The 21834-nt window shown below is 37.2% G+C and overlaps 1 protein-coding gene and 1 long non-coding RNA gene across 3 annotated transcripts; one reads left to right on the top strand and one right to left on the bottom strand.

Annotated features, from left to right (window-relative positions):
- Positions 1–9822: 9822 nt before the first annotated feature.
- On the bottom strand, positions 9823–21581 carry LOC121733898. The gene is made up of 3 exons (XR_006036627.1): positions 21496–21581; positions 10039–10048; positions 9823–9834 (listed from the first exon to the last, which is right to left on the bottom strand). It is a non-coding gene; the product is annotated as an uncharacterized LOC121733898 (long non-coding RNA).
- Positions 10311–18229, top strand: LOC121733895. 2 transcript variants are annotated; one of them, XM_042124297.1, is made up of 5 exons: positions 10311–10574; positions 14987–15204; positions 15820–16196; positions 16545–16677; positions 16979–18229. In XM_042124297.1, exons 1-5 carry the CDS (start codon positions 10367–10369, stop codon positions 17249–17251), a joined length of 1209 nt encoding a protein of 402 aa, XP_041980231.1. In that variant the 5' UTR covers positions 10311–10366; the 3' UTR covers positions 17252–18229. The 2 variants fall into 2 exon arrangements, with proteins under 2 accessions (XP_041980231.1, XP_041980232.1); XM_042124298.1 differs by having other exon boundaries at positions 10317–10562.
- Positions 21582–21834: the final 253 nt, after the last annotated feature.

Raw genomic sequence — 21834 nt, 5'->3', positions numbered from 1 at the left:
CACCAATTAACTTGGCAGATCAAGTATGGAGAATCTGTCAAAAAAGTTGTGAATAGCCTATTAGGCATTTTATCAGAAAGTGGTGAAAACAGGCCATAAGAGTTGTTGTAGGCGTTAGTTTGTTCAACTAAGTGCAAAAATACATTGCGTTGCTGGTCCGACATTTTTACAATAAATAATACCAAATATTTTATGATATGCCACATTGATGCGTTGTGGAGTCGAATGCGGTATTCTGACGGAACGGAAGTCAGAAAAATGCGTTGCGTTGTCGCCGTTTTTGTTAATTGCGTCGCCGCAAGCGTGAGTGAAATAATGTGTTATTGCGTTCCGACGACACAACTTACCGCAACGCACTGAAGTCGTGTGGCCCCGCTCAGAGCCTATGGCTTCTTCTATCAAAGTGTGTCTGTTACTTTACATTCACGACTATTGAACATCTTGAACCTTAACGCTAACGATATAAGGATTATTTCTATACGCTCTGGTCGGATTATATTCGCGTTGACAACGATGCTGTCAACGCTTTTAGTGTCAAACTGTCAACTGTCACGTATGATATTATTAACATTTTAATAGCAATGTAATATGGCTGCGTTCCAGAAGACGTTAATTTTGACCAAAACGCTCAAAACGTCCCCTTCTGCCGTTCCCTTTGGCGACCGGGGTCGTTTTAATCGCGGCTATGACGTCACTCATGACGTCATCATTTTCGCTCAAAACGACCCTTGACGAAGATGGGTCAAAGTGGGCGTTCTAGTTTTTTTATAAATTTTAACGTAACTATATCGCGAAAACCATGTTCGGAAAGTTTTCAGGAGTGAGTAGAGACAACAAAACTTCATATTATTTCATTACAATTAATATTTTAATTGAAATATAATTTATAACATTTAATAAAATATTTTGATTGGAAAAGAAGTTGTTTTAAATGAAAGGTCAAATGATTTCTTATAAAATTTATTACTAATTTTCATCTCTCCTGTACCTGTTGACATCGTACTTGACTTAGCATTACGCGGTATGATGTAACCTAACTTTAAAAGTCACAATAGTCAATATTCAAAGTATGTGGTTTTGTTATTATTTATTAAAATATGATTTTAACGTCATCTGGAACGCGGGGGTTATGGGCGGTAAATAAAGTTTTATAAGCAACAAGAGCAGAATATAAAATTGTTATGGCATAATATTAAAATTGTTATAGCAGCATTTTTATCTGGTATGTAAATAACTTTTTAAATTATTATGATAGTTTTATATGCGTGTACTTTTGACTGCAAATTAAATTCAATTTTTTATTTTTTAATTATGTCCCTTAAACCATCCAACCAGGAAAGGAAATCGATCGCCGAATTGAAAACGCCTGGAAGAGCTACTGGTCCATGAAGAAGCTGATGAAGGGAGAGCTACCAATCTCCCTGAAGCGCAGGCTCGTCGACATGTGTATTCTGCCCGTCCTAACCTACGGTGCGCAAACTTGGTCATTGACCGATTTACAAAAGTCCCAACTCGGGGTTTGCCAAAGAGCAATGGAGCGCAGTATGTTGGGAGTAAGTCTTCTGGACAAAATAAGGAACACAATACTGCGCTCACAAACAAAAATCACGGACGTAGGAGTTAAGGCGGCTAAGCTAAAGTGGGATTGGACTGGCCACGTTGGCCGTATGCATCCCGACCGCTGGGCAAAGATATCGACAGAGTGGGTACCTGAAGATGGAAGACGCAACCGTGGCCGGCCTAGGAAAAGATGGTGCGATGAGCTGGAGGCGTACCAGCCGGGCTGGCCAACGGTGGCGCTGGAGCGAGACAAGTGGAAGACCCTGGGGGAGGCCTTTGCCCAGCAGTGGGATAGCATAGGCTAATAAAAAAAAAATAAAAAAAAAAATGTCCCTTAAGCTCGACCAGGGTGAAATATGAAGATTGGTGAAAACTAAAGGGACTGATGATATTTCGTAACAGTGCCATTATTTTGTAACAGCCGAGTGCAGACAATCGGAAACCATTAAAACTTAGGCATCCATCACACGCTCATGCAAGCGACAGTCAATTCCGTCAATCATGAATTATGTTCAAGACTGATGGTGACTGATGGACTGACGAATGGTATTAGAGGGTTACTCAATTCTATTCAGTTTTATGTCAGTCAAAGCCAAAATTTTCAAAGGTATACGTTTCTAGTTTTAGCGCGACTAACACATTTGGAAATCCATTTTTATATATAAGATTATATATAGATTTAAGTGAAACATCTTGGCCCATATTATAAATATCTTATAGACTAACATACATACAATTATACTAAAACTAACACTAACACTAAAACACTAAACACGTATTGTCTGCGACGTGGGGTGCGACGTGTTCGGAAGTCATCCTCGGAACCTTTTTTTTGATGCGCAGGGGAAACCCATCATGGGTGCCCGGGTTGGGGATGTGCCTCAGTAAGCTGAAGCACCCCGGGGGTATGTGGGACTCTTACCCACTAAAACCACCTGCGGTTTGCCTTCAGCCGTATACGGAGGGATGTCCTGGATCTGTCTAACACAGGACTCCCTCCACGACCGGCCGGTCTACCTCAAAAGGGACCGGACTTCCACCAAAGTCATCCTCGGAACCTCCTGTAGACGACTCCAATCGGCCAGAACTCCTCCTTATAATGTCAGTAGCTTAAAAGTGCTACAATAGAACATACCTACGTACACATAGTACCAAATACTTTATTTTGGCTTCACTATAGTGGAATGAAAATGGCTATAAAAATAATTAACCAAAAGATAAAAAGCCGATGAAACTTTAAACCACCGAATGAGCTTTGATAATTTATTATGAGGTCATTCGTTTTACCTTCCGTCGTGAATATACCGCCTGTATCGATTGCCGTTAAATATTAACGGACAAAATAATGGGCGATGCAGCAAAGCAGTTGCCGTGAAAAATAGCTTTGGTTTAAGCTCATTTTATCTGCCGCCCAAACGCGCGGTTTGGAGGCTATATACGGCAGGCGGCAAGCCCCGTAAGGGCTACTGGCGCCTGTGTGCAAAAAAGGGATTTTGGGTCCTTGGTTTTGGCGCCCCTAAAGATGGCGATTTGGCGCCCCTAGAGGATGGCGCCCGTGTGCATTGCACACATTGCACATATGGTAGCGGGGGCCCTGGCGGCAAGGTATCTAAACACACTAGGCCGAAAGAACGCGGCCGAAGTTCCGCATGATTACGCCTACAATATATCGACGACCTCTGTGGCTCAGTGGTGAGCGCGTTGGTAGCTCAAGCCGGGGGTCGCGGGTTCGAATCCCGCCGACGGAACAAAAAGTTTTCAATGTTCCCGGGTCTGGATGTATATATTAAATATGTGTATGATATAATAAAAATCTTAAATATATGTATAGTATAAAAGTATTAAATATATTTCCGTTGTCTGGTACCTGTAACACAAGTCCTTTAGGTACTTAGCACGGGGCCAGACTGACGTGGTGTGAAGCGTCCATAGATATTATTATTATTATTATTTAAATTACCGATGACACCATGCCGAAATTACGTCGCGTTATATTATATGCGTAGCGCATTCCAAGCGTAATCATGCCGAACTTCTGCCGCGTATTTTCGGCGTGTGTTTAGACACTTAGGGCCTGCTTCACCACTTTCTGATAAAGTGCCGAATAGGCTATTCACAACATTTTTGACAGATTCTCCATACTTGATCTGTCAAGTTAATTGGTGGATAGCTTATTCGTCACTTATCAGGAAGTGGTGAAACAGGCCCTTAGTATAGTTTATTAACTGTTTGATAATAAAAGTTCAGTTTTCTCTATATTTTACAATAAGTACCGCGAGTGAGTGTTTTAGCGCATACGCTACTGAGCAATATGATAACCACAACTTAACTTGACAGATAAAGTATGGAGATTGGAGAATCTGTCAAATAAGTCGTGGATAGCCTATCTGGCACTTTATCAGGAAGTGGTGAAACATGTCCTTAGTCTTTAGTTCGTAGAATTTGTCTTTACTATTTTATTTGACTTGAAATCGTAATGCATTTATATAATACGTAGAAAACTGGAGAATCCCATTTAAAAACACGAATAATTAAGAAAATTATATCGCATATATACTACATATTTTAGTAGTCTACAAAGTACGAATATAATATTATTGGCCTGACAACCTAACATATTCCAATTATTCAGAAGCAATTTCATTACTACAATACAGTAACTATAATAATTATTATAATTTAGCTTCACTTGATTAATATAGTCGTTAATTAAGGGATGTTATTCTTAATGGTATAATGTTTCGAGTCTATTTCTAGGTAAATCACAAGTCTATCTAATTATAAGTACTACTTGATTTACTGTGCTTTAGGCTTCTTCTATTTGTTATTAGTAACTTCTTATGTTTTGTTTGTTAATATTCACTTCATTAGATGGTAAAATTGTAAAAATTTAACGTCTGAAGATGTTAATGGATTTTATCGCGCGTTTGCTACGCAACAAAAAGTGGTAGTGCGCTAGGGCCCTTACTGGCTGTTTAATTCTGTTTTATTTTTCACTTTAAAGTAAAATTTAAATATTATTTTAAGTAATATATTAAATCACATAATACACATGATAATAGTAGCGATTCATAGATAATTACATTGAACCCCACCCCGTGGCGTGCGTACATTTACGGTTTAATTAATCAAAGCATTATTTTTTCATGTTAATAAGCAACGGTTAGCACGCAAATTGAAAATGGATAACGCATGGTTCAGAATACACAAGAAGATTGTTGTAAAAAAGTCAATTTTTTCTTTAAAAAACCAAACTATTATATAATAGGAAATGAGTACGCGAGCCGTGCTATAAATGTAATTTCGAAAAATTTAAATCTCATAATAGAATTTGCAAGGATTGTTATTTACGGTACAGTGCATGACGCTCGCAACTTTGTTGCGTCAAAATTTGTTTATCCCACTGGAATCTACGTTATATCCAATATCCGGGATAATAGTATCCTATGTTCTTTTCCTGGACTTAAAGTATATCCGTACCTAATTTCAGCAAAATCGGTTCAACGGTTTGGGAGTAAAGAGGTAACAAGCAGACGGACACATTTTTGCATCAATAATACTAGCTATTTGACCGAGTTTTGCTCGGTATTCGATAAAACACGAACAAAATGACATTTTCTTAAAATGATTCCTAGCTAGATCGATTTATAGCCCCCGAAACCCCCTATATGTATACTAAATTTCATGAAAATCGTTGGAGCCGATTCCGAGATTCCTATTATATAATTAATATATACAAGAATTGCTCGTTTAAAGATATAAGATTTGTACGAAAGTATGAATTTACGTGGCAAAACTGTGGGAAAAGACATATCTTTTCTTTCCACTTCTCTACACAGTAACAGCGATTTGACAAAAAGTTTGAGCAAGCCAATTTGATCAAATTACTCCAACGTGATGTTTGTTATATGTCAAGGGCGGAGAGATTGTAATCACCTTAAGGGCTTGTAATAGTAATAAAAGCCCTCGAAACCATTTGGAGAAAAGATTATGATATTTCGTAGCAATAATATGTCCGTGGGCGAGTGTGTTGAGGTTAACTCACAGACTACTTAGGGATACTACGTATCAGACTGCCATCTGTCTAACATTTGGTGCAAGTGTTACGATTTCCGAGCGATACTGACATTAATAGTTTTTTTTTTTGCCCTTGCTAGTGTGATGGTGTGGTGTGACTACTGGTACCTAATTTAGGTTGTCAAAAAAAAAAAACCCCAGTCGAACATAGAACCTCCTCCTTTTTGGATGTCGGTTAAAAAGTACTAGTAGAAATGAGGTTACAATTGATATATTTTTTTATATTTTATAATAATACTAATTAATCTGTGACTAGTAGCCACACTATTAAAATAACTGATTTCCCACTTTTTCGTTCCTATTCTCATTTGAAACGCATTACACCCAAGGTTTTAAATGAAAGAAATGTTTTATTTATTTAGTGTTTTATTTTTAATTATTTTTAGAAATTTTTGACATACAAACAAATTGTGAATAGAAGATCTGTTTAGATTATCATGTTTCATCTCTGTTTAGATTATCATGTTCGTTCCTTGCGCTTGCTGTTACAATTACGTACACAACACTAATTAAAATAAATAATAGCGTCCAGTTCGGAAAAAAATTCCAAATACACACAATACACAACAAACAACAATACACACAACGCGTATGAGGATTGAGGTATTCTCTCAGTGTGAGGAGTAAAGCAGAATATTACAGTTAAGGTGGAGAGGAAGAGTTCACACTTCACTCGATCGACACAACAGATGCGTTAGCATTCTTCTTTGATTCTTCTAATTAAAGTTTTCAAATAACAGTAATGGCGGCGGCTGGCAGCAGCACAGAGTACAGACACGTCACACGTCACATTGCGTAGGGGTGCGGGTGAGCGGGGGGAGGGGCAACTGTCAGTATCGCCTGGAAATTTTCAATATGGCGTCGCTTAGTACATCATGTTTTTTTTGTATGAAGATTATAGGCCGTGGGTTAACTCTACGTCTACGTTCGTTCTACTCTTCGTTCTTTCTACGACTTTCAAAAAGTGTATTAATGATACCTGTTTTGAATAAAAAGTATTCAATCTATTTATTCTACATTATACGTAAGTATATTTTCTTGAATTCTGTTTTAAAATTTGATTAAAGCAAAAAATCCCTTAATATATTTTTTTATTTTTTATATTTTTTGCTATCTAAATTATAATAATTAAAGAATATAGGACAAATATAGACATATTTATTTCATTTCGAGATTCCACAAAACAAACTCTTGTATGAAAAGCAATTTTTTTTTATAAAGTTGCTGTCATAGAAAAGTTACATAAGGAGTGTCCTTATTCCGCTGGCTTGAATCGTAAGAAATATATTCACACTATATATAAATGAAAAGATAAAGATAGTAAAATTCCAAAACTAAAAATAAGTTTTTTGTAAAACACTTGGCACAATGTCCACACAGAGTGTGTATATCCGATGTGTGTAAAAATATATGAAGCGAGACTTTCCGAGTTTATCGTTAGTTGTGGTCATCGTCTATTACACGCTACCTCGAGTGATGTTCTCATTTTTTCTAAATTAATATCGATAAATTGTTTAAACAATAAAAACATCCATTCTTAAGATTCGATATTTTTACTGTAAGAATTTATACCTGAGATACATAAACTTATTGCAAGTATTCTGTGAACTGGGACTGTAAAGAAAAATATTATGTTAATAATCCTGCAGATTAAAAAGCTAACTATTGTTGCAAAAAAGTTTAGCATTTTTTTATTCTACTTAACAAGTTTAAAACCAATGCTACGCAAAACATAATTGCATACATAAAATGTAACTTTCTTTAGGCTCATAGGGATCTTAATTAGTAGAAAGCACCCCTGCCACGGCCCTTCTGTTGAAATCTCGATTAAATTCAAATAAATACTAATCAATTTAAGTTATCGATATTCCAAATACAGGCGCGGTCCGAAGGGGGGGTCACAGGGGACATGACCCCCGCCAAAATCTAAGGTAAAATTGAAAAATCTCAAAATCTTGCTAAATAATAATAATGGAGGTCTAACCACCACTTCGTCCGACCTAGACAGCTGCTGTAAACCCAGATCCGTCCGAGGGCGCAGATAAAAAAAATAGTGTAGTGACTACTGAGTGACCCCCCCCCCCCAAAATTTCAGGCTGCGACCGCGCCTGTCCAAATATCGACACATTTTCCACCTCACTACACTCTCGAACGTAATTTACGTTTATGCTTGCTCGGGACATTTATACACGAAATAAAAAACATTTTTAAGATATTACAAAAGTTTCGCTTCTCCTTCGGGCTTGGAGTTTTATGTCTTGTAAAGTACAAAACGTATTGTATCCACATTCAAATTAAAAAAAATTGGAACAGTAACCGTTATGTTTATGGTAAGGGTTATGGAGGACCAATTTTTTTACGATTTTAAAATCTTGCGAAGGACGTTTGCATAGTAGGTAGCTAATTAGTTTAATGCAATAAATACAATATAAAGTTAATGTAATATTACTAAAATATAAATAAATAAACGTTTATTCAGTAATCTGGACATTACAGAAAGTTCTGTACATTTAAATTTAAAAATACCACACTATACAAGTATCAGAAACACACAAACAAAAAAAAACTAGATATTAGATAACCCGATGAACTTCGTAGTACTTCCTTCCTAAAATATTATTTTTTCACCGTACAAACTGCCACTAGACGAATATTTCAAGACTATTAAGCCGAAACGGTTCAACCATTCTCGAGTTTTAGCGAGACTAGAAAAATTTCTATAAAGATAAAATGTATTTTTATCGTTTGGTCGGGAACCTCTTATGATTCTTAGGTTTTTTCGTCAGTTTAAAAATAACAATGTTATAATTAAAATAACATGTTCAAACCAACATGCCGTCGATTTCCTTTGAAGTCCAAGTCAAAGGAAAGTGTTTTCAAAGTATTCCGAGAATCTTGGATAACTCAGCATAAAATGTTTCAGAGAATAAGTTTAATCGTAGGTACAGAACATGCTTATTTATTGTAGTTTTTATTCTAAAAGAATTAAAGGAGGTTGCAACTTCCCACTTATTTAAATTGTAGAAATATATACCAAGTAACAACATATTATACCCAACTTAACAATCATGATTACCACCATGATTGTGAAGTTGGCTATTACAGTCTTCCATCCTGGCTCAACGTGTGTAGTGTATGTCCTATTATTGTCTGTCCCACTCAAATATATTAAATTATTATGATTAACCTTCAATTTAATGAAGATAATAATTAATAGTTTAAGAGGCTTAGGTATCTCAAAATTTTAAATTAATAACATTACATTTTATAATGTTCCACTCTGAGTACGAAAGTATGTGTAATAAGAGTTATTTTTTATTTCATATCTATACTTACCTAGTAGTAATTTGAATAACTACTTTTATAGTTAGTACTTAGTATTTTAAATTTTTTACTTGCCTTGGTTTGGACTATAGTTCTTCTTCTTCTATGGTCCTTACTCCTTTACTATTTTTTATTTGCGTTTCAACGTCACATTATCACATTATGACTAGAGCTAAGTAAGAAAACATCAGCAGCACAAACTTAATGTACCGAAGATTACGATGTCTTTTGTTTTATTTCGATAAGCTTAGTTAATTTCAATACATTAGTCATTACGATGTCTCGACGTACATAGTAACTATTTATTAATCTGTGGTCTTGATGACAAATTAGGGTGGGTTGCACCAGAGGCGTGGTTAAAGTTAAAGTTATGGTTATAGTTAAGGCTAATTTAACTTTAACCTTAACTTTGACCACAGATTTTGACAGAAGACGTTGCTGGTCCGACAAGGCTTTAAATGAACGTGGGCGGGGGCGCTGCTGGTAAAGGAGAAATGTCAAAAATTGCGTTTTTGTATGATTACAGCATTAGTTCCTTTTTTCGCCACGTGCATTTAAAACCTTGTCGAGCTCTATGGTTATGGTTAAATATGGCGTCCATCTTTGACTTAAACCAAAGATTTGACATTTTGCATTGTAGTTAAAGTTATAGTTAAAGTTACAGATAAAGTAAGTTGGTGCAACCCACCCTTAATGCACAGTTTCTGACTTTTTTTTATGGAGTTTGTCTTTTCATTACAATTTACAGCTTTCTGTTGGCTAACGAAACGGCTAACAAATAACCTTAATAAGTAGAAACTACAGGCATGAAAGTTATATTAAGCTTTTACCTTTTTTGTAACAACTAGCGACATCTAGAAGTTTGTTTAGAAACTAGACAATAGCTTTAACCTTAAAAGCTCTGCCTACTAAATAGGAAAATAACTTAGAAGTCCCACAAAAAGGGCCGCTTAAAAAAATAGGAAAATAAAGGATTACTAGAATATCACACATGGTAGTAATTAAATTTAATAATAAACATACGCAAATTAACAATACGTAAGTACACAGTAATACAGTTCACTTACATTTCTACACTTATGTCGAGCTACTTATTATGATTTCTTTATTTTATAACAATAGTTTCACAAATTTTTTTTTGACTTGTGGCTTTTCCAGACAGATTTAAGGCAGTTGACTTTTATATTTTAACAGTTTTTTTATAGAGAATGTATGTAGAGAAGGTAAAAATTTTACCAATTTTCGTATAATCATGAACAATTTTAACAAAAAACCGTCAGTATTCGCCTACTTATGAATAAATACCAAAAACCGATTATCTCGTTTTAACCGTGACCTGCATGCGACAAGAATAGTACACTTAGGTAATTAGTGCGAGCGGGACAGCCAGTGGCACGCTTCCAACATGAATCTGATGTTTCGAAAGAACTTCACAACTGAAAAGACAGTTTCGGGAAATACTAGTGGGGGGAAGGCGAAGGGGGCTTTGGGCGCGGGGCGGAATGCGAAGAGAAGGGACAGACAATACATGGAAGAACACCACTACAGGACCCATCTGTTCTTCTCGGCTCCGCGAGCGAGCGCGCAATACAACGACACAGGTAACTCGCAAAGTAAGACAAGTTCCATGCTACTTTGCCGCTTCTGCTGCTCTACGCCGACTAAGGTTTGCTTTGAATCTTCTTTGGGTCAATTCACACGGGACGCACTTTCATAGAGAATTCGTAGGGAGATCACAGACGTCACACTTTATGTGTGACTGTATGTAAGCCGCAGTCTCGATCACACAAAAAGTGTGACGTCTGCGATCTCCCTTACTCATATTATTGTAAATGCAAAAGAGTGAGTGTCTACCTCTCTGTTTCCTCTTCACGCTTAAACGGTTGAACTGATTGAGACGAAATTTGTTATGGAAATATTTTGAGAGACGGGAAAAGACACAAGATAGTTTTTGCCGAAAAACGTACGGTTTCTGCACGACGAACTAATTTTAGCGTAACGGAGTTAAATGCAAGAGTTAATGTACCAGCAGCACAGAATAGATAATAGTACAAGCCAGCAGCTGCAAGCACTATTGCGTTGATTCTGTGTGAACTGACCCCTACAGCTAAAAGCGTTTGTTATGGTTTGTGTACAATCGTCGTCATAAGTGTTTCAGTTCTTTTTCTGGTAACACAATTCTGTCTTAATTTTATTATTTCTGTATTAATATTAATATACTTATATTTTTTAAATTGTTGAACTATATATGTAAAGTTTGAGAAACGTGTCGTCGTGTCGTCGTCGGTAAGATAGGTTATCTGTATTGTATGTATAAGTTATAACTTGTAGCTATAGTATGTAAAAGTATATTTAAGCTTTTTGTAGCTTGAAAGCCTTGCACTGGAAACTGGAAAGCTTTATTATATGTATACTGTAACTATTTGTTCTAAAGTAGTAGAAACATAATAATACTTTTGTAGAATGTGTCTACCTCTTGTCAGAAATCTAATTCGTAAACAGGTCGTGTTTGAATAAATTATTCATATTCTAATCACATTTGAAGGCATATAATATTATGTATTCAAATGGCATGTCAGTTTGTTATCATGTTGTTTAAGTCACGAAAAATATGACCACTATCAACATTCAACTGTGATAAATTGCTTACCGAATAATATTCCTATGATAAAACTATTATGAACCATCGAAGAAAGCTCACAGAAAACCGGCGTGAAACAGCGCTTGCGCCTTTCGCCGAGTGAGTGAGTTTACCGGAGGCCCAATCCCCTACCCTATTCCCTTCCCTACCCTTCCCTATTCCCTCTTAAAAAGCCGGCAACGCACCTGCAGCTCTTCTGATGCTGCGAGTGTCCATGGGCGACGGAAGTTGCTTTCCATCAGGGACCCGTTTGCTCGTTTATTTCATAGAAAAAAATCCTGGGCAGGTGGAGGACCTACGTTTATTGGTCGCGTTGTGTCAAACACTGCCAACAGATGATGACTTACATTAAGTTGACATGATCCGACCAAATGACGTAGGTCCGCCAGCTGCCTATGAATAAATTTCTTTGATGGTGCATTGTACGTTCAGAAAAATGATTCATAGAAAGATATGGCACAGCTACGTATTTGGTCATGTATAATTGTTACGAGTAAGTCAATGTTAGTCCTGAATCGCGATTTTTCGGCTCAGCTGCTGCTTTAACATAGCTCGATCAACTTACATAGGTCCACCACCTGCCTATAAATAAATTTCCCTGATAGTACCTAAACAGCAAATAAAAAAACTATTAACTATGAACGAAAAAAAAACAGCGTTTATTTACATAATAATGACGTCGTGACTTCTGTTTGCGAGTGTACGTGCGAGAGAGACAGGTATAACGCTGTTGCATGTTGGCAGCTAGTCAGGAACGACAAACACACAATAATAACATGCCTGTTATGAGGTGAGGAAATTAACGCGGATACGAGCCAGTGATTGATAAGAAACATGAAAGCTATCAATCTCTACTAGACAGGTCCTGATCTGCCCAAAGATCAGATTAGACAGATAGATTCCAGAGTGACTGTGCCGCGCACTGTAAAACTCTGGAATTAACTTTCATCACTAGTATTTCCGGACCACCAGACCAGCAAACATTCAAGAAGTGAGCGCATTCCCTCTTAAAAGGCCGGCAACGCACCTGCAGCTCTTCTAATGTTGCGAGTATCCATGGGCGACGGTAGTTGCTTTCCATCAGATGAAAGGTTATAAAAAAAAGATAATTTTCACCGACCTTTACATACAGAAAACCATAGACTAGTTTTGTTGGGGATGATGGGGGAAATATGTATTAAACTACTTAATAAGTAAATATATTTTTCACCGTCCAACCTGAAGTCGTTGCAAGGCAAAATTCTCAAAGTTGGGTGGTGGATGGCTAATGGCTACGTTGGAAGAGTAAGAGGAATAAGTCAATTTTGCCGCCCCCCATTTTATATAATAATTTAAGCTTTTTGAAGCTTGAAAGCCCTGCACTGGAAAGCCTCATCAATGTTGTATATCTTATAGCTTAGTATCTACTATATTATAGCTTGTATAATAGCTTATAACTATATGAATGTCTTATAGCTTAGGTTCTAGGGCCTTGAGAAAGTGACTTAGGCAATATCATTTTTATAGTTTATAGGTTTTAACTTGAATCAACCCAAAACATACCTCATTAAATTTTTACATTTATTAGATACTTCTAATTTCAACAACTAACGTAAGAAAAACTTACAATTATATTTTGTCTCTAAAAGTTCTAAAACTAGAGAAACTGTAACGGCTATCTTTAAAGGAATCTCGTCCGATGTTAGAGGAAAAGTGAAAAGGTTTCAGGAATTGGATATCAGGGGAAATAGTTTTATAGTTTTATCTTACTGTACCTAGTCTTTCGCCCTACTTATAAGGATTGTAGAATAAAATATTTCTTTTATTTCCTTTATCATAAACTTCTAATATAAGTAAGTGACTCCTATCAAGACTAGCATAATGGCTCATAATGCATAGTGTTTTTGTCTGATTTTATTATTAAGTACAATGTTTTAGTTTTATTAGTAAATTTTAATAACCGAATTGTAGACGAAAATATATGGTCTTATATTTCTTTTATCATAAACTTTTAATATAATATGTCATTTTAGACTTGTAGGTATAGTATTTATTTTTCGCTGATTTTATTAGATATCTTATTATAATATATTTAAATGAGCAATTTTTGTATATATATATAAGTAATTAAGTATATATATTATAATTGGAATCTCGGAATCGGCTCCAACGATTTTCATGAAATTTAGTAGGTATACATATAAGGGGTTTCGGGAGCGATAAATCGATCTAGCTAGGAATCATTTTTAGAAAATGGCATTTTATTCGTGATTTTTCGAATATCTAGCAAAGCTCGGTCAAATAGCTAGTATTGTTAATGTGTAAGTACTTATTATCAGTAAATTTTAATAAATATAATGTAAATACTATAAGACATAGAAGATAAAACATAAATTCGACGGCAAATAAACTAAAATTACAATTTGATACAGTACTTCTGTTGCTAAAAAATCCAACTAACATTAAATGACGCTTCAACTTTATATACAATATCTACATACATTACATACAGTACATTACAGTATTAATATTTATCGAACAGTCTGTCACAAGCCACAGCACGACGAACTTGAAAAACCGAATATTTTGTTGTAAAATTGGGGAAAGTCCCGAAATATTCAGACATTGAGGGGCTCGATAACGCGCCCTTGACGCGAACGTGGCGTATCTGCGATTTTGGCTGAATCTTAATGGCGTACTTTATTAAAATATAATGTAATATCGTTTTACACCGAAGCCACATTTCCTTATTACGTTGCCGCGTCGCTTTGAATGTGCTTACTAAACTACTAGTGCTGGTTAAAATAAGTAATTTAATATCGTTTACTAGTATTTATGTGCATGATGGAAGAGACTGGTCTTCACGACACAGGAAATCCTAGTGGAGATCAGTTTGTGTAAGATTAGCGTGTAAGTTTCTCTAAGCGAAATAAAGATTTGTTTATTTGTTTGTTTATTTATTGCTTATGCCCATAGGATCCGATAGGATTGCTGCAATGTCTGGCAAATGAAGAAATTCTAATGGCTCTCGAAACCACATTCCGTGCAACACGTTACACGGCTTTCAGCTCTTTCGTGCTGGTTCTTTCAGCAACCCATGAAAAAACGGTCCGCACTAGACCTTCTAATTACTATAGGTATAATGAAGTTACTAATTTAATATGACGCTTTGGGTACCTCACTTTCCTACGTTATTCGAGAATCTCTGTACGTAATCATCATCGTGCAAAACCGTTCTAACAACATTTCGCAGCAATCGAACATTCCAGAGCGATGCGCCACATCTGTATATATAGATCACGGTAAATCACATCCTAAAAAGTAATCGAATATTCTAGGAAGATGTCCGGCTCACATCTGTAAATCACTTATCACATTGTAACAAACCTTCATCGAATGTTCCAGAACGATGCGGCCCCGTGCTGGGTGGCGGCAGCGGCCCCGAATCGGAGCCGCCACAGCCGCTGGTGACTCGGGAACCCTCCGTCTCCCTGCTGCGATGGGAGCGGCCGCCGACGAACGAGCGCCGCCGCACGGAGCCCGTCTCGCTGGCCACGCTCGAGCGGGACTGCTTCGTCATACCGGCGCACGCGTTGGGACGGTTCCTACCTGATGGGGTTCCGGTGGGTAATTTATTTTTAAAGCAATTGGCCCACCACACATTGTAACCACCACTGCAACTCCTGTGTCGCCAGGATCTACTGCTGTGGTAACCAACTATTAAAACTCTTATATTATCTCAGGGGTGCCCGAGGGACAAGCTAAATCTGTCTTGGGACACAGTTCCGGTGGATATATTATAGTAAATAGGGAAGTCTGCTGTCAGACGTGAAAATCAGTGGGATAAACCTTATCCCACAGATTTTTGGCATTTTGTGCTTATTTGACAAGCACAAACAAATAAAAGCTGTTGTAATTTCATACACTTCTTTCGATATCGACCCAAAATATGTAGCTGTCAATAAATTTGTTTCCACTTACCAAAATGAGGCTGTCGCGGAAAATCTAAATATGGATGTGCCACTGTTTTAACTTAACACATACTGTACATTACGTACCTATAACCTGTTATAGGACCAGTAGCTAATTCAGGCAATACTGTGAAACTTTTTTCACAGTAGCGCCTGAATTAGTGGTCCTATTTTAATGAGCGCTTTATAATGACTTAAGCAACATAGTCCATACCATATTCATACGTATTCGGTATAGTTTCTAACTTTTGCTTATTTTAATTCCAGCTCCCAGTGCCACCTCCAACGCCGGAGAAGGGTGTAGCGACCAAAACTCAGAACTCACTTAGCATCCTCGAGGTGGCAGACCCGAAACTTTGTATTCTAGCGCATCTCATGAGCCCCTTAGAACCCATAGAGCCTATTCTCGAATCTCCGCTTGCCAAACCCTTATTTAAGCAGAAAACTGCCGCAGGAGAACTCTTGAATGATGTAGCACACGCAAATACAGCGGTTGGAGGAATGCTGTTGGCGAACATGGAAAAGAACGCTGAGTTCCCCTTTATATCGTACTACGTGATTAACACGACTCAAACAGATCCTCTCTCGTTCTACAACAACATGAGGAGTGCTTCGTTGACCAAATTCGACCCGAAGACTATCAGGTATTGTTCACTTCTTTCTTCTATGTTAGTAGTTATCATTCGACTGTCTATTGCGTGGCATTGCAAACTAGCAGACAAAGTTGCTTCAATTTTTTTAAGTTAGAAGCTCATTGGGATTTGGGATCCAAGAATACTAGTTATAACAGACAATTCAGTGCAGTCTTGTTATTAACATGCGTCCGTCCGTCTGTTCGTAATTCAAAATGAAAACAGCAAAAGGCGGAGTGTCAACACCTCGTATTCGACTAACCTCGGCATTCATCACTAAGTACTCCTATAATCGCAAACACATCCCTAAATACTTATATAGGTATGGTAATTTATTTACCCTGGACTTGTGATCTTTAGGTACTCGGCAGCTCACACCCTAGACCTGTACAGCGAGGTGGCTATGATCTGTCGCCCGCCCTTCAACGATCTAGCTGGGGGACCAAAGAAATCGCACACACCCACCACCGGTTTTATCATTAGTGTTTATAAGGTAAGTTTTCTGTATCTAGAATGTCAAATATAGCTACATGGTAAGGGAACTGTAGAGGATAGAAACGATATGCTTACAAGCCTGCAGGCTTAACAAGTACAAATAAAGATAGTTACAGAAGAAAGATAATTGCGAAATAATAGAACAGATCTGAAAAAGACTCTTTCTGTGATAGCCGTTAGTTCAAACAAGAACTTGGATAAATCGACTTAGGAACCAAATGGCAATCCTCACTGGTCAAATTCAAATGCATATGACCCACTACTATTTACCCTAAAGCACCAAAATTTTCCACTTCCAGGTGTTCGAAGGTGACGACGGCGAGCGATTCGAACGCAACTGGCTGTACTGGACGGGAGCGCGGATGCTGTATCGCCATCTCCCTCACTCCGTAGGCATGAGGAAGATAGCACTACACAAATCAGTCGCTGCTCACGGTGACAAGATGTATCTTTTGGTCTGCGAGTGTGCGAACCTGTTGGACGACCTATCGGGAGCGGCCATGCTGATCACGGCTCTGCGGGCCAGACTGTGCGGGTATACTGGACTGTATAGGCCTATACAGACTTTCTAGTAGCGGGATCGGGCCCTTTTGGAGTATCCAAATGGGCGAAAGATGGCTTTGAGCCAGTATAGCCGTTAATGATCGTTGTTTGTGAGCCAACTGTGGCTTGTATGGAAAGCATGTATGGTCTAGATAAGAGATAGGATACGAGTGGCATCTTCAAGCCAGTATAGCCTTTAATACCGGTTGTTGTCAGTATGAGCGTGTTTGGCCTGTACGTGTAAACCCAAGAGTATTGGGTCTGCAAAAGATGAAACAAGTCACGTCTTCAAGCCATTAGAGCAAGAATGACCTGAATGTTATGTCTACAATGTCCTGTGAGCAAGTATGTCCTGATGGGCTAATTTGGAATGTAAAGGATGGACTTTGAAGCAGGATCAGGCTTGGCCTTGTAAATATAATTAAGGGTAATGGGAGCACCGTTTTAGTACTAAGTACAATGCGCGATTGGTGGCTTGCTGTTTAGATTTGGAGGGAATCTCGCCTAATAGATAATGCTGCCATTTTAAGATAATATGCACGTGTCATCTTATGGAATTATGTGAGTTATGTGTATTTGTTGTAATGATTCTCTGAATACAACGAAATATGGAGAACTGCCAAAATTTTGGATGTGTAGGCACTTGAAAGATAACATAATATTCTGGTAAATGCTCTAGGTATAGCATTTATGTACTTTTAGTAAACCTTAATAAGCCACCTTTAATATCGGAGTCAGAATACGAATCCAAAGTCCAAATATGTTTTAATGTTTTCCAAAAACACGGTAGGTAAACACCAAAACATAATCTAGCAGTAACAAAGAGAGCTTAGTTCCATCAAACATATCAACATACATATCACAATCAGAACAGATTTTAATATTTGATCAGCAACACCCTACTTGAAAATTTTAGAATTTGGATGACCAACAGAAAACCAAACCGACTAACTTTATGTTGTAATGGGGATTGTCCATTTTTTTTAATTTTGCTCATTACAAAAACATTTCGAGGAATATGGTCAGTGATTGTTTTTCTGTATATAAACGAAAAAAATACCCATTAGTTACTTATATTTTTGAACAAATATGTTTAACCTTAGTTTGACCTTCAATGGCGTTAAATTAGCAATAAATTCGACCAACATTACGTTTCGAACTTTTGGTAAGCTTCTTGTATCAGCTTTCACATAATGAGAACGTGCATTTGACGAACCAGCCATTATAAATAAGATTGAAAGGAAATTTAAAACATACTGCAGAGGTGAGAGGTCAATTGGCCGCCGGTGATGACGTCAGAGCGAAACTTTAAAAATTTATTGAGAAAAAACTAGCCAATGAATTTCAACCTTATTTTAACGAAAAATAATATAAAAAGTACTTACATGTGATTTTTTTTGGACAATGCCCATTTCCTAAATATTTTACTTACTTACTTGTGATGTTAGAGTAACAATGATTTCCGAAGGCCGTTGGTAGCGTGGTTTTACTATAAATTTCAAGTGCCTACAAATACAAACAACTTGCTATTCCTAAGGACTTGCTGTACCTAAGGACTTTTAACTTCAAAAGGTACAATATTTAAGTATATATTGCTTTTAAGTTTTAAGTCATTACAAATTCGATTTTGGTGAAAATCTAGGTCTATTCTAGTTACTTGCTTAAAATTTTCAATTGCTTGCACGATTCACTGCTTAGAAATATATTTTACTATATCACCAAATTGTGATCATGTTCAGGGTTGGTCAACTTTTTAAACTTTAGTTGGGTTGGTCAAATTTTTATTCCTATTGGAGAAGCAAGCGCCCCAGTGCAGCGTCATGAATTTGCTCATACAAAATTAAAAGAAAGTCATTCTTTCAGCGCATTCATAGTTAACTCTATACGGACCCTACAGTATTATCACTAATTTTTGTTGCACCCTGCAGTAGGTATAATATGTTACTAGTATTTTTTTTATGTAATAAGGGGGCAAACGAGCAAACGGGTCACCTGATGGAAAGCAACTACCGTCGCCCATGGACACTCGCAGCATCAGAAGAGCTGCATGTGCGTTGCCGGCCTTTTAAGAGGGAATAGGGGAGGGTAGGGAAGTGAAGGGATAGGGGAGGGTAGGAAAGGGAATAGGGTAGGGGATGGGCCTCCGGTAAACTCACTCCCTCGGCGAAACACAGCGCAAGCGCCGTTTCACGCCGGTTTTCTGTGAGAACGTGGTATTTATCCGGTCGAGCCGGCCCATTCGTGCCGAATCATGGCTCTCCCACGTCTAGTAATAAGTATCGCATCGCATCAAAAAGTATCGCATCGCTTATTATGTATAAGCGATGCGATACTTTTCAGTACTGTCACTTGGTCTATTCTGGCGTAGAAAGTAATCCTTTCTATGGCGCAGTGACGGCGTTAGGGGCAGACGACGCTGGGCGACCGCCCAGCACCCTGGGTGCCGAAGAAATCTCGCCTAGGGCGCTGGTAGTACTAAAACCGGCCCTGCTATGGCGTATAATAATTAAGTACAATAAAGTGAAGAAAAGCTGGCCACCCCTCTCAGTAGTTCATAAGTATTAATTCAGCAATAAAATAATATTGTTAAATTAAATAATAAGTTACTCCGGATGCCAACGAAAATAGATTTAATTATTGTAAGAACGCTGTCTATTATTTTGTCAAGATTTATAGATGAAGTATGGTCGTTTATTGAGTTTTTTATGGTAGTTTATTCATTCAACAACGCGTTGGATTGGCTCGTTTGACCGTCAATAACAACCTTACTGAATGGATAAACTTCCGTAAAAAACCTTGAAGGAACCAGACATTAAACATGCAAAGTTTATATTTTTTCAAAGTCATTTAATCTCGAAATACTTGAAAACCGTTTTCATCATATGAATTTTACTAATCTTTGCAATTAATATTAAAACTTCAAGCGATAATATAGAAGTTTTGGTAGAGACCAAATAACTATTAAGGTCTTCCTGGATATATTTTCTTGAATCTCAATACAAGAAATTTAAATACTTTGTCATAAATAAATGGAGTAGCCAATATTTTCTTAAACCTATTAAAATTACAAGAAATCCTGTGACAAACCAAAAAAAACAACCTTGCTAAAATACTCACTCGCTATCTGTACAGATCTCATTCATTAATTACGAAGTAGACGTTCCAATTTTAAAACAAATTCTGTGCAACGTAGAAAATAGTTTTTTTTAAAACTAAGTATATTTGCTTTAAACAAAGGAATGTTAAGTGATCTCTGCATGTTGGCCCATGTATCTACAGTAATGGGGCATATTCTTTAATTCGCCATTGGTCTACGTCGACGATCGATTGTGCATTTTCCATCATGATTTTCCATCATGGGCCATGGCCAACATGAAGAGCGGGCTTTATACTTTTTTCAATCTACGAGAATCAAAATGATTCTATTTTTGCAACTTAGATAGTGACCACGCCTTAATAATAATAATTGCTTACTTTAACACTTTAATAGGGTTTTAATAATACCACGAATAGAACAATAAAAAATTAAATTTTCTATTATTCTTCTCATTAAAGTAGGCGATTGCTTTAAATTTTATTCTTTTCATAAGTAAGTAATTTTAAAATTGTTAAATTGAAACAAAATGGATATAGACCGTAATAAACTGTGAACCTATAAAGAAAAGAAACAAAAGAATTCCATGAATTTTGGATTCTAAAGGCGGAAAATCGTTTTCGATGGATCGAAACGATCAATCTCAAATGTGTACCTAGTCGTCCTAAGCTTATCTCGATGAAACAATATTTAAATTAATCGACGCAATTTTAATACAAGTTAGGCCAAACGCCTTTCATGTGTAAAAAATCAACTTTGTTAAGTAAATAAGCTGCTAAAATAGTTTACCTAGGAAAAGGACACCTTAAAATGTTCAAAAAGATTATAGGCATTAGATACCTATGAAAAGTGATATTCTATTAGGTACCGCATGATTTGATGCGTCTGTTATAAAGAATTTGATGTAATATCGAAAAAGTTATTACTCGACAAGGCATGCGATGGAAATCGCTTTAAAGCGCTGTATAATCGTGGGCTCACACACATGTGTATAAGAGTCCATAGTAGATCCTCAGCAGTGACGTCACCGCTGCAATGACCTGCCTTCGGAGAGAAAAAAAGTGTATAGTATAGAACATAGACTTAATATATACTTATGGTATAGACATAGTTCAACCAAGTCTGCATTCATTGCGGTCACTCTTTGTTTATGTAATATTTTGATGCATTGATGCAAACGCAAACTTTTTGAACTTGTCAAGTGGTAACTTGGCCGATTTTGTACAATGCCCAATCTTAGACCAAATAAAAAATGTAACACATACAACACACCAAGACAGCTCGCCTTACGAGGTAAGGCGTAGTTATGTTACATGTGTGTGCGTAACTGCGTAAAGTCGGTACTACATATAGGCGAACGCGTTGGCCGGCGCGCTGGCCCAATGTGTAGAACAGGCGAAATACCTACCGCCAACGCGCGAACGCCCGTTCTACACATTGGGCCGGCGCACCGACCAACGCGTTCGCCTGTATGTAGTGCCGACATAAGACGTAGTATTATAAACTATCCTCACTGAC

Source organism: Aricia agestis, chromosome 14 (assembly GCF_905147365.1).
Source record: "Aricia agestis chromosome 14, ilAriAges1.1, whole genome shotgun sequence".
NCBI classification, from domain to species: Eukaryota; Metazoa; Arthropoda; class Insecta; order Lepidoptera; family Lycaenidae; genus Aricia; species Aricia agestis.
Note: the sequence above shows the minus strand (reverse complement) of the source record. Positions and strands in the feature narration are given on the sequence as shown.

What these genes read in the sequence shown, in the direction of transcription:
- LOC121733895 (XM_042124297.1), top strand. Translation starts at nt 10,367, where the DNA reads ATGAATCTGATGTTTCGAAAGAACTTCACAACTGAAAAGACAGTTTCG. An exon ending in TTCGACCCGAAGACTATCAG is followed by an intron (nt 16,197 to 16,544) that starts GTATTGTTCACT and finishes TGTGATCTTTAG; the next exon opens with GTACTCGGCAGCTCACACCC. An exon ending in TTATCATTAGTGTTTATAAG is followed by an intron (nt 16,678 to 16,978) that starts GTAAGTTTTCTG and finishes TTCCACTTCCAG; the next exon opens with GTGTTCGAAGGTGACGACGG.